Raw genomic sequence first — 13,908 nt, 5'->3', positions numbered from 1 at the left:
AGTGTGCACGCATACACGCACACACACCCCAACAATAACAACCACCACCCCATCACCCCCCCCCCCCAACGACCAAAACAAACGCAGTTGTTGCAAAGGGATTCCCAGAACCTGTTTTTGTGTGCCCCCCACCTCGCACCCCCTCATTTGCATTCAGGCCCCGCCTCCGCGGAGGGACCCGGCGTGTTTTTGCAAAAGAGGGCTCTTGGAACGTTGAGGGTGGTATGCAAATAAGGGCTGGCTCCGATTGGCTGGGGTACAGCAGGTGCCGCGTCCGGATTGATCAAAGCCAGGTGGGCGGGGCTGTCGCCCAGGGCGACTCTCCCGGGAGGCGCGTGCCCCGGCTCAGTAGCACTGGGGCTGGCGCGCGCGGCGAATCTTAACGCTGCGCCGTCTGCGGACGCTTCCGGGCCACCGGTTTCCCTGCCTTCCACCCTGGCGCCCCCCAGCCCTGGCTCCCCGGCTGCCCTGCCCCGGGCGTCCACGCCCTGCGGGCTCAGCGGATTCAGCGGGCTCAATCTGCGCAGCACCTCCTCCATGTTGACCAAGCCTCTGCAGGGGCTCCCCGCGCCCCCGGTGACCCCCACGCCGCCACCAGGTGAGCGCAGCCTCCCCTCTCGCGACCAGGTGGGGTGGGCTGGAATGGTGGTTGGTGGTCCCAGGGGGAGGGAATCGCGGACGGGCTCAGCATGCCGGCACCCTGACTTCCTCGCCTCCGCCTGCGTAGGAGGCAAGGATCGGGAAGCGTTCGAGGCCGAGTACCGACTTGGCCCCCTCCTGGGTAAGGGGGGATTTGGCACGGTCTTCGCGGGACATCGCGTCACAGATCGACTCCAGGTATTCACCATGAGGGTCTCGAGAGGGTGTCGGGTAGGTGTGGAGAGGGAGGGGGAGCTTGGGGCTTGGATGCTGTTTGACCGCGGTGGGAGCCTGCAATGTGTATAGTAGGATGATGAGGATCAGGATCCCGGGTTGCAAGGATGTGTGTGTATCCAGGTGGGTATGCTGCGTGGCGGGGGCGGGGGTGGTAAGGGTTTTCATGGCGGGGATTTTAGATGTCCAGGGAATTACACTGCGAAATGGGGGGTCATGAGGATATATGTATATGTTGGAAGGTGGGGACCTAGAGCTGAGATACTGTGATTTTGGAGGGAGGTGTCTGGTGTGAGGACCAAGACCCCGGTACAGAGTTGGGGTGACTTGGCTGTGGGTGGGAAAATTGAGGGCTTGGGAAGGCTGGACATTTAGAACTCAGGACCTAGACTGAGGGGTCCCGATGCCTGAGGAGGAAGAGCTCAGGGCTAAGGATGATGGCAGAGGTGAACTTGGTTCTGGAGACTTTGAGGCCAGGGGGAAAACCCTGACTTAGTGTGGGTCGTGTTAGTGTGGTTGGTGACTGGAAAGGTTAGGGGCCGATGGAGGGACACTGGAGGTGGGCACAAGGTATAGATTGGGAGGGACATGGGGCTCATCTGCTGGCTCTCATATCGTGGCCCTCTTCTCCAGGTGGCCATCAAAGTGATCCCTCGGAATCGTGTGTTGGGCTGGTCCTCCTTGGTGAGTATCTTTGATGTACTTCTGACCTATCCACTGATAAACTCACTCCATTGCTTTTTTCCTGGGGGGCAGAGGAGGTGTGTTGCTCCCTGGACCCTGTAACGGTGAAGAGAACACTTCTGTCAGCCCATGTTTACTCCCTTGGGGTGATGCACAGTTCTGAGTCACCCCACAGTTCTGAGTCACCCCGATTCCCCATAGAGCCCCGGATTCTCCCCTCCAACTCGCCTTTCTTATGCTCCTTCCGAACATTGCCTCGAGGGTTGCCCGCGAGGCATGCTGGTGGGGAAAGAAGGGCAGAGGTCACTGGTTGCCATGGAGATGGTGGCTGCTTCTCTCCTGCCTTTTGAGCGCTAACGGACATCTGGGCGGGTCTAGGCAAGTTGTAGATGCGGGAGCGCCCTCTGGCGGGCTTAACGGGAGACTGCGCTTGCGCAGCCCGTGGGACCCGGAGGCATAGGGGACGCCTGCGCGATAGCGGATTTTGCATCACCGTGAGAAAGCCTGTCTGCGGCTGTGCAAGTACGCGGCCTGGCCAGCAGAGGGCCCCACTACTAGGCAAAGATGCCTGGGGCTCGCAGTCACCATGTGCTTGTGTGCGGTTTCTAGAGTAGGTGGGTGGGTAGGCCAGTTAACGTTTTTTAACAGGGCTTTTTTTGTAAGATTTTTAAAAAAAATTTATTTGAGAGATACAGTTACAGAGAGAGGGGGAGACAGAGATCTCCATCTGCTGGTTCACTTCCCAAATGGCCTCAATGGCCAGGGCTGAGCTGATCTGAAGCCAGGAGCCAGGAGCTTCTGAGTCTCCCACATGGGTGCAGGGGCCCAAGCACTTGGGCCATCTTCCACTGCTTTCCCAGGCCATAGCAGAGAGCTGGATCAGAAGAGGAGCGCCCAGAACACAAACCGGCACCCATATGAGATACTGGCACTGCAGGTGGAGGCTTAGCCTACTATACACAGTGCCGACTCTACCAGTTAACATTTATACCTGTTCTTGAGTGGTTCTGGGTACTTAGTGACTAGCAAAATATCTCATGAGCACATTTATGGAGCTTGTTGACAGGTTCTTTGCAATTAATCACCTTGAGCTATCTTAACAATTATATATTGAGTAGCTTCTGTATGCTGGGCACAATTCTAGGCCCTTGGCAAAATATTACATAATGTTTATTGAGCGCTCATTTTGTGCTAAGTCCTTTTCTACTAAGTGCTTTCACATGTTTAGCAAATATTTATCAAACCCAAACCCTACCCTGTTAAAGGTTACTGTTCTAATGTTTGCGATATGTCAGCAAACAAAACTGACCATTATACGGCACTAGCTTCATGTCAGACCTTGTGCTATAAAGTGCTTTCATCTGTTTAGAAAGCATTTATTGAGTACCTACTGTATGCAAGGTGCTCTTCTAATCACTTTGGATGTGTCAGCAGACAGAACAGGGACCGTATTACATCATAGTGCTGCTGCTGCTGCTGCTGGACCCTTTTGTTGGGAACCACTTTTATTTATGCAACTATTCCCTGAGCTCGTCCTACCTGCCAGATGTGCGTAGGCTCTTTGCTTGATTGGCCCTTCAATGGCCATGGGGGTTTGTGCCCCAGTGATGAGGAAACAGCCCCAGGAAGGCAAATGGGTTGCTTAAGGCCATAGTTGGCTAGGATGGGAGCTTAGGCCGGAAGTTGGCCTCAGAGCTGTTGGCCTGACCTCTGCCTTCTCTTTTCTCTCTCTGCTCCCCACCCAACCTGCACCTGCAGTCCGACTCAGTCTCATGCCCCCTCGAAGTGGCACTGCTCTGGAAGGTGTGTGCAGGTGGTGGGCACCCTGGTGTCATCCGCCTGCTCGACTGGTTTGAGACACCTGAGGGCTTCATGCTGGTCCTCGAGCGGCCTCTGCCGGCCCAGGATCTCTTTGACTACATCACAGAGAAGGGCCCGCTGGGGGAAGGCCGAAGCCGCAGCTTCTTTGGCCAGGTGGTGGCAGCTGTCCAACACTGCCACGCCCGTGGAGTCGTCCACCGTGACATCAAGGACGAGAACATCCTGATAGACCTACGCCGGGGCTGCGCCAAGCTCATCGATTTTGGTTCGGGTGCCCTGCTTCATGATGAACCTTACACTGACTTTGATGGTGAGGCTGGGGGGGAGTTTGATGGTGAGGCTGGGGGTGTGTGTGTGTGCTTGTGATTTTATGACCTTGTGACCTCTTGTCTCTGTCCTGTAACCCTTAACCTATGTTACACCTATGGATTGTTCTTTATTTCTAATACTGGGGATTCTCAAGACTTGGTGTCCTTTGATAAAGTCCATGTTTCAACCGTGCCATAACCTTGTTTAGGGCTTATTCTGGGTTATGTGTGTGTGTGGGGGGGTCCTGTTGTTACTCTGAGAGTATATGTGTGTGTGTGTATGTCTATGTGTGTGTGTGTTTTCTGATAAAGAGATCCTACAGCTACTTATAAGTGGTTTTATTCTGGTGAGGAAACATTGCTGTTAATTCTGCTGCTGGGGTTCTGATGATGGGATTTTGTTCTATTTAAAGCACTACTATTCTAGTTGAGGGGACAGTACTTCCTGGGGAACATGGGGGTGGGAAAGGGGGATCGACAGAGAGCAGTCTGACCCCCCTCCCCCGCTTGTTTGCAGGGACAAGGGTGTACAGCCCGCCGGAGTGGATCTCCCGACACCAGTACCACGCGCTCCCGGCCACTGTCTGGTCCCTGGGCATCCTCCTTTATGACATGGTGTGTGGGGACATTCCCTTCGAGAGGGACCAGGAGATTTTGGAGGCTGAACTCCATTTCCCGGGTCATGTCTCCCCAGGTGAGGCCTCCCTCAGCCCAGCCCGGCAAGACTCCACCCTTCCCGGGGACCTAGGTGCGATCCCCCTACTGACTGCTAATCTCCCCCTGTACTTCCTGACCCACAGACTGCTGTGCCCTGATCCGCCGGTGCCTGGCCCCTAAACCCTCTTCCCGACCGTCACTGGAGGAGATCCTGCTGGACCCCTGGATGCAAACACCAGCTGAAGATGCACCCCTCAACCCCCCCAAAGGAGGTCCCTCCCCCTTGGCCTGGTCCCTGCTGCCCTAGTCCTGGCCAGGCCCCCCTAGTGACCATAATAGCCATCCCATGGCCATGCCACAGGGATAGACGGACATCTGTTGACCTGGTTTTACAGGTCACTAACAATCCAGTGTTACTAAAGTCGGGGGGACGGGGGGGGGGTCCCCGGGGTCAGAAGACAAGCCAGGTCTGCCCAGTCCCCATCCCAGTCCTGTGAAGGAGCCTCTCTCCCAGGACCCATGGCCCCTTGTTCTGAAGAGAGGGACTTCCTTGCTTCTTGTTTTGCTAGGGGTGTTGATTGGGTTGAAATTCACTCCATTCTGAGGCACAAGACTCTTCATTCTACTGAGTTGTTAGCCCCGTACGGGTACCTCCTGTGACCACCACACACACTTGGTTCAGATGCTCTTACGTGGGCAAAGGGTGCTTTCCTGTCAGTGCCCCAGCAGCTCTGAAGTTAGCAAAGGGACCCTTTCCCCAGCCTGGGGTCCTCTGTTGGGTCAAGCTGCTCACCTACCTCAGCCCAGGATTGCTGATTCTGGGGGAGGTAATGCCCAATTGTTATCCCAGGGTGCGTGCGTGCGCGCGCGCGCGCTCTCTCTCTGTTTTGTTTGGTTTTGGTTTTGGTTTTGGTGATGGGACCCTACTTTGTTATCCCAAGTGCTCTTATTCTGGTGAGAACAACCTACTCCCATGATCTGGGAAGGAAGGCAGATGGATACCACCAGACACCACCAGACACTAGGACGGCACAGTTGGTTTCTTGGGAGATGGGCTGGGGAAATGAGTCGTGCTGAGTGTTCTCTTTGGGGCACCCTCTCCACCTTTTGCCTCCTCCTGAGCCAGGATTATCCAGTTGCTAAAATGTAAATACTTATGTATTGGGCGGTGGGGAGTCGCAAGTGTGCCCTCTTCTCCCTTCTCCCCCTGCCTGGATTATTTAAAAAGCCATGTGTGGAAACTCACTATTTAATAAAAGTAATAGACTCCAAAGCACCTGGCCGTTTGTACATGCGAGACATCTGTGGGGCATTTATTGTCTGCTGAGACAAGGGGGGTGGGGGTGGGGATGGATTGGACTTTCCCTTTGGCCTTGGGAAGCCTCAGTCCTACAGTGCCATCCTAAAGAGCTTTTGCGGGTTCGTGTAAGCTGGGCCACAAAAAGGAGCAGTTCCTGACTCCACCTGCCTGCCCCCAACCCTTATGTAGCACTCAGTATATGCAGAAGGGCTGAGCCCACTGGAGTTAGGGTACACGCATTCTCAGTCCAAGACGGCCTGCTCCAAGAGACAGAACTACTTCGTCTCCAACGGGAGGAAAGGTACTTCTTCCCTGTTGGCGAAAAGCCCTTTCTGGGCTGGTGAGGGTGAGGCTCGGCGCTGATCAAGGAATGTTCTAGCTCTTCCTTGTTTGCCTACAACGTCCAGGGTGTAGTCACCTATATTTGCCCTTGTCTTTCCTCTTCTCTCTCCTGACTTTACCTGCCCTGCCCTATGGTATCTTTGAGATCTCAAGCTGCCCCTCTCCTGCTCGGCTTTCAAATGCCAGCCAACAACCAACCTGGGAACCTCTCACCCGGCCCCATCTCATTTCTCTTCCGTCCTCAATAGTGACTCAAAAGCTTGTCTTCCCGTCTTTGGTCTCAAAGTTCTCTTGCCTTCTCATTTCTATATCCGCAACTGCCCTGCTTCCATCTGCTACGTCACTTGCACGACCCTCCCTTGCCCCCCACGCGATGTCTCACCAGCACTCCTCACCGGCCCCCGCGCCCTGTGTCATCCCTGCCAGATGCCCGAAGGCTCCCAGGGGCGGGGCCTCACTGGGCGGGGAAAGAGGAACTTCCGTTCAACTAGGAAAGGACCTGGGTGTTTCTGACGCGAAGGGCGGGGCCCGCTGGGGCGGGTTCTGTTGAAGCGAGATGGGAGAGGCTGAGCCAATGGGAGCAGGAGGCAGGGTGGGCGGGTGTTGTGGGAAGAGGATCAATAAAGCAGACGAACTGGAAGACGAGGGCGGGTCCGGCCGCAGGATTGGGCCGATGAGGCCCCGTCTTCGTAAAGACGACCGGAGGCCAAACTGGCTGCGTGCTCGGCCTCCCGGCCCGACGGAATTTGAGAATCCCGGGGCCTTTGTCTTAGATTCAGCATTTAAGAGCGGACGAAGCAAGACAACGACCCTACCTGTCCGGCACTTCACCCCACATCCACTCCGCTGGCCCGGAAGCGGAAGTGCCAGACACGGAAGTGGCCTGCTGTTGCCGAGGGGACGGGCCGGGCAGATGCCAACATGGCAGCGGTTGGGGTTGGCGGTTCCACAGCGGCGGCCGGACCGGGGGCGGTCTCCGCGGGGGCGTTGGCAGCTGGGACAGCGAGTGCGGGTGAGACGGGCTGTGGCCGAGCAGTCGGCGGCGGGGCGGAGGTCAGGCTCGCCGGGGGCGCCTGAAGTGAAGCGGAGCATTCCCTGTGGATCGACGTGTGTGTGTGTGTGTGTGTGTGTGTGTGTAGGGGAGGGAGGACAGAGAAGACCATTGTGCGCGTGTTGGGGGCGGGGAAGAACCCATTCTCAGGGTGACTGGGGAGTCCAACCATCTCTGGAGAGTAGAGACCCTGAGAAGGGTGGAAGGTGTTTGCTTTGGGGGACGGCTAAGGCCACCGAGAGCATTGGGAGTGTGTGTGTGTAGTCTTTCCTTATGGAGGGGAGGGGACCGTTCTGAGGGTGTGAGAGTTCTTCCTTATAGAAGGGAGAGACTCTTTGAGCCTGGTGCCTCCTCCCTTATAAATTGTCAGGGTGGGGCTGGCTCCTTCCTTCTGTGACTTAGGACCCATTTTGAGGATGGGAATGCCCATCCTTGTACGGAGAGAAGACCATTCCGGGGAGGGGGGGTCCCTACGTGGTGGAAGTGGTTTAATGTATGTGGAGCTGGGAGGATCCACCCTGACTTGCTGGAGGAAGAAGCTCCTGAGGGTGCCAGGTTCTTCCTCATATCAGAGAGAGCTCACTGTGGGTGTGGGTAGAACAAGGGGCAATTTCTTGGCTGGGGAGGTGGGAGTGGAGGGGGGCCAGCGTAGGGAAGTATTTTCTTACATGGTAGCCAACCATTCATCAGAGGAGGTTCAGTCCTTGGGGAAGTCGAGGAATCATTCCTTGTGTGTGGGACTAGTTTGAGTTAGGAGGAATCAGTCATTCTGAGCGTGAGGAGGATATTGTGGGCAGTTAGGCTTTCCGTAGCACAGCCCCTGGTTAAGTAGGGGCATTTCATAAGAACTTTTGGGTTGCGCCTGCGTAAAATGCATGTTTCCATGGTTCACTTGGAAAGCATTATTAAGTCTGTTGAGGTCATCAGTGTAAGTCCCCGAACCCAGTGATAGGCACCCAGCAATGAGTACATGTGGAGAATGTGGTCGATGCGATTCTGACTGGGGGGAGGGATTGCTTCTCTCTCTGGGGAGGGACAGAGGGAACCAAGTGGAGTGTCCAGGGCCTGCCCTTGCCATTTCCTGGCAACTCAGCAAGGATTCCAGGTATAGGCTGGGACAGTGCAGACCCCACTTCTCCTTTTCTGGCTCTTCCAGTGGAAGCAGATAGAGGTGAGACCCTCATTGGGTCAGTGTGGGTAAGCCAAGGGAGGACGTGGCGCTGGCTAGGAGGGTGGTGATTGAGCAAGGAGACGGGGTTGGGGGTGGGGGGTGGGGGGTGTTGGGTGGCTGTGCCCAGGAAGCTTCTCACCTCATCCTTCCCCTTTTGCCCCTCCCACCCCCCACAGCTCACAGACGCCTCAAGTACATATCCCTAGCTGTGCTGGTGGTCCAGAACGCCTCCCTCATCCTCAGCATCCGCTATGCCCGCACGCTGCCTGGGGACCGCTTCTTTGCCACCACCGCTGTGGTCATGGCCGAAGTGCTCAAGGGCCTCACCTGCCTGCTGCTGCTCTTCGCCCAGAAGAGGGGTATGAGCTGGGGAGGGAGGCCGTGTGGAGGGTTTTCTGGGGGAGGATCTCCGCGTCTGTGAACCTGCTCCCTCGTCCCTGCAGCTGGGAGTGGCTGCAGCTGTACGCTCCGTACGGTGGTACACCCCTGACAGCCTGCGAGCTGGCCTCTGGGCACTTGTAGGAGCGAGTCTGTACCCGTAAGGCAACGGGCACCTGTTGTGTGGCCATGGATTTACCTCCTGTTCCATTGCAGAGAATTCCAAACATAGACCAAATCAGAAAGAAGAATAAAATAACAAGATAGCCCTGTCCCCAGCCCCCAGATGCACTAATGAGCATGGGCTCATGGCTAGTGTCCGAGCAGTGTTCAAATTGGTAGGGATTCTTAAATGTCATAAAAGTTTTAAGAAATTTGTACATGGCCAGTGTTCTGAAATCGGTTGTGTCTTTTTAGCTTAATTGCTGGGTTTCCCGACAACCCCCCCTTTTTTTTTAAACAATTTTGTGGTAAAAAGCTTATTGGATACTTCTTTTTTGAAAGATTTATTTATTTATTTGAAAGGCAGAGATACAGAGAGAGAAAGAGAGAGAGAGAGATCTTGTATCCGCTGGTTCGCTCCCCAAATGACCACATGGTCAGGGCTGGGCCAGGCTGAAGCCAGGAGCCAGGAACTTCATCCGGGTCTCACACGTGGGTGCAGGGGCCCAGGGACTTGGGCCATGTTCTGCTGCTTGCTCAGGCGCATTCAGGGGGCCCTGGATTGGATGTAGAGCAGCCAGGACTTGAACTGGAGCCCATATGGGATGCCGGCACTGCAGACAGAGGCTTAAGCTGCTACACCACAGCGCTGGCTTCTATGTTTCCTTTAGGTTAGGAGCTGGGTTCACCTACTAACTTGAACAGGAGGCCCTCTGACTTGGAAATGTTGCCCAGTTGTTTCTCTGTGAAGGCCTTGTACTAAAGCACAGAGGTGAATTGTGCGGCTCTGACCTGGGAGTAGTGCCGTGGAGGGCAAGGGCAGGGCTTTGTGAATGAGCACCAGTGGAAACTGCCGGGATAACCAGTGCAGTGGCTCTGGAGGTTTTCCCCTAGGAAAGCCCTCAGCTGAGACCTAAACTGCAGAAACCCGGGGTGAGCTTTGCAAAGGCCTTATTGCATAGACCGTGATTCTTAGTTGCTTACTGAAGTGGTCCCAACCAGACTCGAGCTTTGGGGTCCAGGCTGCATCCATCCATGCAGCAGAGACAAGTGCTTGGTGTGTGTAGGGCTGACAAGTGGGACTGAGTAGGAGGTGGCCCTGTCTCAAGGCTGCTCACGGGGCTGTAGGGAGCTAGGGTAAAAGACTAGTCTGAAACTTCCAGCCTTGGCATCTGCTTCTAGTGAATGACAATTATTTCATCGTACAACGCAGGCTTGCCTTGGATGGGGCTCTGTGCCAGGGAGTTTGGCTCTAGGGTGAGTGAAGCATGGTCTGTGATGAGCACACACAGTGTTATGGATGAGGTTTTTTTTTAATATTTATTTCAGAGGCAGAGGGATAAACACAGAGCTCCTATCTGCTGGGCTGGTTCGCTTCCTGGATGCCTGCAACAGCCTGGATTGTGCCAGGCTGAAACTGGGAGCCAGGGACTCAGTCCAGGTCTCCCACGTGGGTGGCAGGGACCCAACTACTTGTGCCATCACCTGCTGCATTAGCAGGAAGCTGGAGTCGGCAGTGGAACTGGGTATCAAACCCAGAACCTAGGCACTTCAGTGTGGGATGTGGGCATCTTACCCAGCCAGGCCAAGTGCCTGCCGTGGATGGTTCTTTTGTGGTCACTAAATGGATCATAGAAAGGCTCACTGTCGGGAAAACAGCACAAACGTCATCCCAGCGCCCAGGGAGCCTTCAGGGGACCCTCATCCTGGGTAGTCAGTGCTTTGCTACAAAGGGCTGTCCTCCCCCCACTTAGGTAATGTGAAACACCTGGTTCTCTTCCTCCACGAGGCTGTCCTGGTGCAGTACGTGGACACGCTCAAGCTTGCGGTGCCCTCCCTCATCTACACTTTGCAGAACAACCTCCAGTACGTTGCCATCTCCAATCTCCCAGCGGCCACTTTCCAGGTGAGCTCCAAGCCCAGCATGGCCCCACAGGAACTGGCTGGGTTGGGGTATATGGGATGGCTGTGACTGTGTCACCTTTGGAATGTCCTTGGAATTCCCTCAACCTGGGATTCCTCCTCTGTGAGGCTTGGCAGTGGAAACCACATTGCCTGCTCACTGGAGTGTCAGGACTATTGAAAGAAAGAGCAGCTGGGAAGAGATCGCAGTTGGTGGTGGATAAGCTGTAGGCTCTTCATAGGCAGCCTTGCGAGATGGTTACAGAGCCCAGATTCTAACCAGCTCTGCTGCTTTAACAGCTGCCTGACTTTTGGGCAAGTCACCTAACCTCTGTGCCTTAGTTTGCTCATTTTTAAATTGGGGGTTACAGTGGTGCCCACTTGACATGGCGGTTATGAAGATTAAATGAACTCATATATGAACGGACCCACACGGGCACACGCCGTAAATATTGGCTGACATTACTGCTGTGGTAGATTGAATTGCATCAAGACCTCCTCCCATCACAAAGCCTGCCGTTTGTCCATCACCTCCTGTGAGCCCTTAGTTTATATTCATCGGTTGCGTGTTGCAGATGGTGTCCCCAGAGCTGAGTCAGGTCAAGTGGTTTGTCCCTGGTCACGTAGCCAGGAGATGGGACTGGGATGTGGGCTTGGGCACAGTGTGGCACTTTCTGGCCCAGCCACTCTTCTGTGCACTTTCTGGAAGGGACCTCTGAGCTGTTTAGCCACAGCCCAGCCAATGGCTGGCTCTTTGTGCTGTTTTTACTATCATCTACCCCACCGCGTCCCTCCATTGTGCTCAGGGGACCCACAGTGGGTGCTGCCCAGCCCCTCCCCACCACATACACTTGTTGGGGGTCAGGGCCAGCCCTCAGTGTCTGTCTTCCACATGCCACTGCAGGTGACGTACCAGCTGAAGATCCTGACCACGGCACTGTTCTCAGTGCTCATGCTGAACCGCAGCCTCTCCCGGCTGCAGTGGGCCTCCCTGCTGCTCCTCTTCACTGGGGTCGCCATTGTCCAGGCACAGCAAGCTGGTGGGGGCGGCCCACGGCCACTGGATCAGAACCCCGGGGCAGGCCTTGCAGCTGTTGTGGCTTCCTGTCTCTCCTCGGGCTTTGCAGGCGTCTACTTTGAGAAGATCCTCAAAGGCAGCTCAGGTTCCGTGTGGCTGCGCAACCTGCAGCTGGGCCTCTTCGGCACAGCCCTGGGCCTGGTGGGGCTCTGGTGGGCTGAGGGCACCGCTGTGGCACACCGCGGCTTCTTCTTTGGGTATACACCTGCCGTCTGGGGTGTGGTGCTCAACCAGGCCTTCGGTGGGCTCCTGGTGGCTGTCGTTGTCAAGTATGCTGACAACATCCTCAAGGGCTTTGCCACCTCCCTGTCCATTGTGCTGTCCACTGTTGCCTCCATTCGCCTCTTTGGCTTCCAACTGGACCCATTATTTGCCCTTGGCGCTGGGCTCGTCATCGGTGCCGTCTACCTCTACAGCCTTCCCCGAGGTGCAGCCAAAGCCATAGCTTCTGCCTCCTCTGCCTCTGCCTCCGGGCCCTGCACTCAGCAGCAGCCTCCGGGGCAGCCACCGCCGCCGCAGCTGTCTTCCCACCGTGGAGACCTCGTCACGGAGCCCTTTCTACCGAAGTCAGTGCTGGTGAAGTGAGGGCTGGAGGCGGCGGGGGGCAGAGAGGGAGGGGGGCTGGGGTGGAGGGTGATGGGCATCTGCAGGACCCAAGTCACCTCCAGGGCCTGGCTCCTCTCGGGTTGGAACACCTTGGTCTTTTCTCCCAGGTTGTTGTGGCTTCCAGAGGGGTTGTGGGAGGGCCAGGTATCTCGTGAACCCTTCCTCCCCTGGGCGGAGGGGGGGCCATGTTTAGAGCTGCCTTCTCTGCCCCAGTCTGGCCTTTTTGAAGGACAGGGTTGGGAATGTTGTCATTCAAGGCCTTTTTTTCTGTTACCCTCTGCTGGAGGTGTCCTGTGGCCCGTGCCTGGGAGACACCCTCCCAGCAGTCCCTCCACATTTGTAAGGACAAACTGGACAAAACCTGTGCAGCTCTTCGGCGATGACTAATGCCTATCCTGTGGGGTTCAGTTTCTCATTGTTCGAGGCCTTCTCCCCCCCCCCCCCCAAGCCCTGCCGGATCATATTAGGAGCTCTGGCTTTTGTGCGGTCTTCCCTGCAGCTGAACGCCTTTTTCGAGTATCCAGGACACGAGAAAAAGGCGAAAGCTGAGACTTTGACATCAGGGCGTCTGGGGGAGGCCACACAGCAGCAGGGCCACCTTTGTTTTTGTTTTGTTTTGTTAGCAGGTTTGGGGTTTGTGGTGTAATGAGGTCAACAACGATCCAGGTAGTGGGGAAAAGTGGGGAGGGGCAGTCCTGGAAGTGACTCACTCACTGAATGAAAGACACTGGCAGCTGCTGGATGCAGGGTTATTTGCGGAAGTCACCCAGAGAGGGCAAATAAAGCTGCCAAGGCACACTCTGGGTACCCCATTGGCTGCAGGAGATACCTTTGCTCTGTGGGGGAAGGGGTCTTAGAACCGTAAGACCCATGGAACCCGCCTCCTGCACTCCCCAAAGCTTATTAACCCCTTAACCATGTCCTGGGGGGCAGGGGTATCAGTGCGCGCATGGGAGATGCCCGGGTTGGCTCTGCTATTTGTAAATATGGCCATTGAATCTTTATTTTTGATTAATTTGTTTTGATTTTTTTTGTTTGTTTTCTAAGGAACTGTAATGAAAAAAAAAAATGTCAGGATACCCAATGCCAAATAAAGATGTTGTATTTATTTAGTCCATGTGTAGCTTTCTGACCCAGGGGGCCCGCTTTCTTCGCCTAGGCACCATTACTAACCCCAGGACTACCAGCCTCACTCCTGCCACCCTCGCTTGCTCAGAAGACCCTCCTGCCAGCCCACCCCAGCTTTTTCTGTTTCTCTTTCCTCCCCATTCCCACCACAGGTTGCTCACCAAGGTGAAGGGTTCGTAGCCACCGGGATCGAAGACGTTGCTTGGCCTGGCCTCGTTCTCCCTTCTTGCCCTGGCCCAGCTGGGACCAGACTGATCAGTATTAGGGGCAGGGTGAGGCAGACACAGAACTCCCTGTCCCACCACCCCCTCCCGCACGCAGGGCTTACCTGAAGAAGCTCTCTCTGTTGATGACCCACCTCAGCCCCCGCCCCCACTCCGCCCCCAGCAGTATTTCTTAGGTGACTTTTTGCAAATAAAATGTGTTTTGCATCCTGTGGGCATGGGT

The 13,908-nt window shown here is 55.5% G+C and overlaps 2 protein-coding genes across 3 annotated transcripts; both read left to right on the top strand.

The window, feature by feature from the left end:
- The first annotated feature begins 347 nt into the window (after positions 1-347).
- On the top strand, positions 348-5,616 carry PIM2 (Pim-2 proto-oncogene, serine/threonine kinase). The gene is made up of 6 exons (XM_008272598.5): positions 348-598; positions 728-837; positions 1,507-1,557; positions 3,316-3,688; positions 4,204-4,380; positions 4,487-5,616. The coding sequence occupies exons 1-6, from the start codon at positions 538-540 to the stop codon at positions 4,648-4,650; spliced, it is 936 nt and encodes a 311-aa protein (XP_008270820.1). The 5' UTR covers positions 348-537; the 3' UTR covers positions 4,651-5,616.
- A 996-nt stretch (positions 5,617-6,612) lies between these two features.
- Positions 6,613-13,897, top strand: SLC35A2 (solute carrier family 35 member A2). 2 transcript variants are annotated; one of them, XM_002719903.5, is made up of 5 exons: positions 6,613-6,997; positions 8,384-8,566; positions 10,502-10,653; positions 11,554-12,293; positions 13,614-13,897. In XM_002719903.5, the coding sequence occupies exons 1-5, from the start codon at positions 6,907-6,909 to the stop codon at positions 13,639-13,641; spliced, it is 1,194 nt and encodes a 397-aa protein (XP_002719949.1). In that variant the 5' UTR covers positions 6,613-6,906; the 3' UTR covers positions 13,642-13,897. The 2 variants fall into 2 exon arrangements, with proteins under 2 accessions (XP_002719949.1, XP_089180444.1); XM_089324318.1 differs by lacking the exon at positions 13,614-13,897 and having other exon boundaries at positions 12,144-13,445.
- The last annotated feature ends 11 nt before the right edge of the window (positions 13,898-13,908 follow it).

The sequence above is a fragment of the Oryctolagus cuniculus genome, chromosome X (assembly GCF_051225735.1).
Source record: "Oryctolagus cuniculus isolate XC-2025 breed Fujian yellow rabbit chromosome X, ASM5122573v1, whole genome shotgun sequence".
Lineage (NCBI taxonomy): Eukaryota > Metazoa > Chordata > Mammalia > Lagomorpha > Leporidae > Oryctolagus > Oryctolagus cuniculus.
This window is presented reverse-complemented; position numbering and strand designations above follow the sequence as displayed.

Bases quoted from the DNA above. Each gene is read 5' to 3' on its own strand.
- PIM2 (XM_008272598.5), top strand. From the start codon at position 538: ATGTTGACCAAGCCTCTGCAGGGGCTCCCCGCGCCCCCGGTGACCCCC. The intron at 838-1,506 runs GTATTCACCATG...CCTCTTCTCCAG, and splicing joins GCGTCACAGATCGACTCCAG to GTGGCCATCAAAGTGATCCC. The intron at 1,558-3,315 runs GTGAGTATCTTT...CTGCACCTGCAG, and splicing joins TGTTGGGCTGGTCCTCCTTG to TCCGACTCAGTCTCATGCCC.
- SLC35A2 (XM_002719903.5), top strand. From the start codon at position 6,907: ATGGCAGCGGTTGGGGTTGGCGGTTCCACAGCGGCGGCCGGACCGGGG. The intron at 6,998-8,383 runs GTGAGACGGGCT...CACCCCCCACAG, and splicing joins AGCTGGGACAGCGAGTGCGG to CTCACAGACGCCTCAAGTAC. The intron at 12,294-13,613 runs GTCAGTGCTGGT...TTCCCACCACAG, and splicing joins ACGGAGCCCTTTCTACCGAA to GTTGCTCACCAAGGTGAAGG.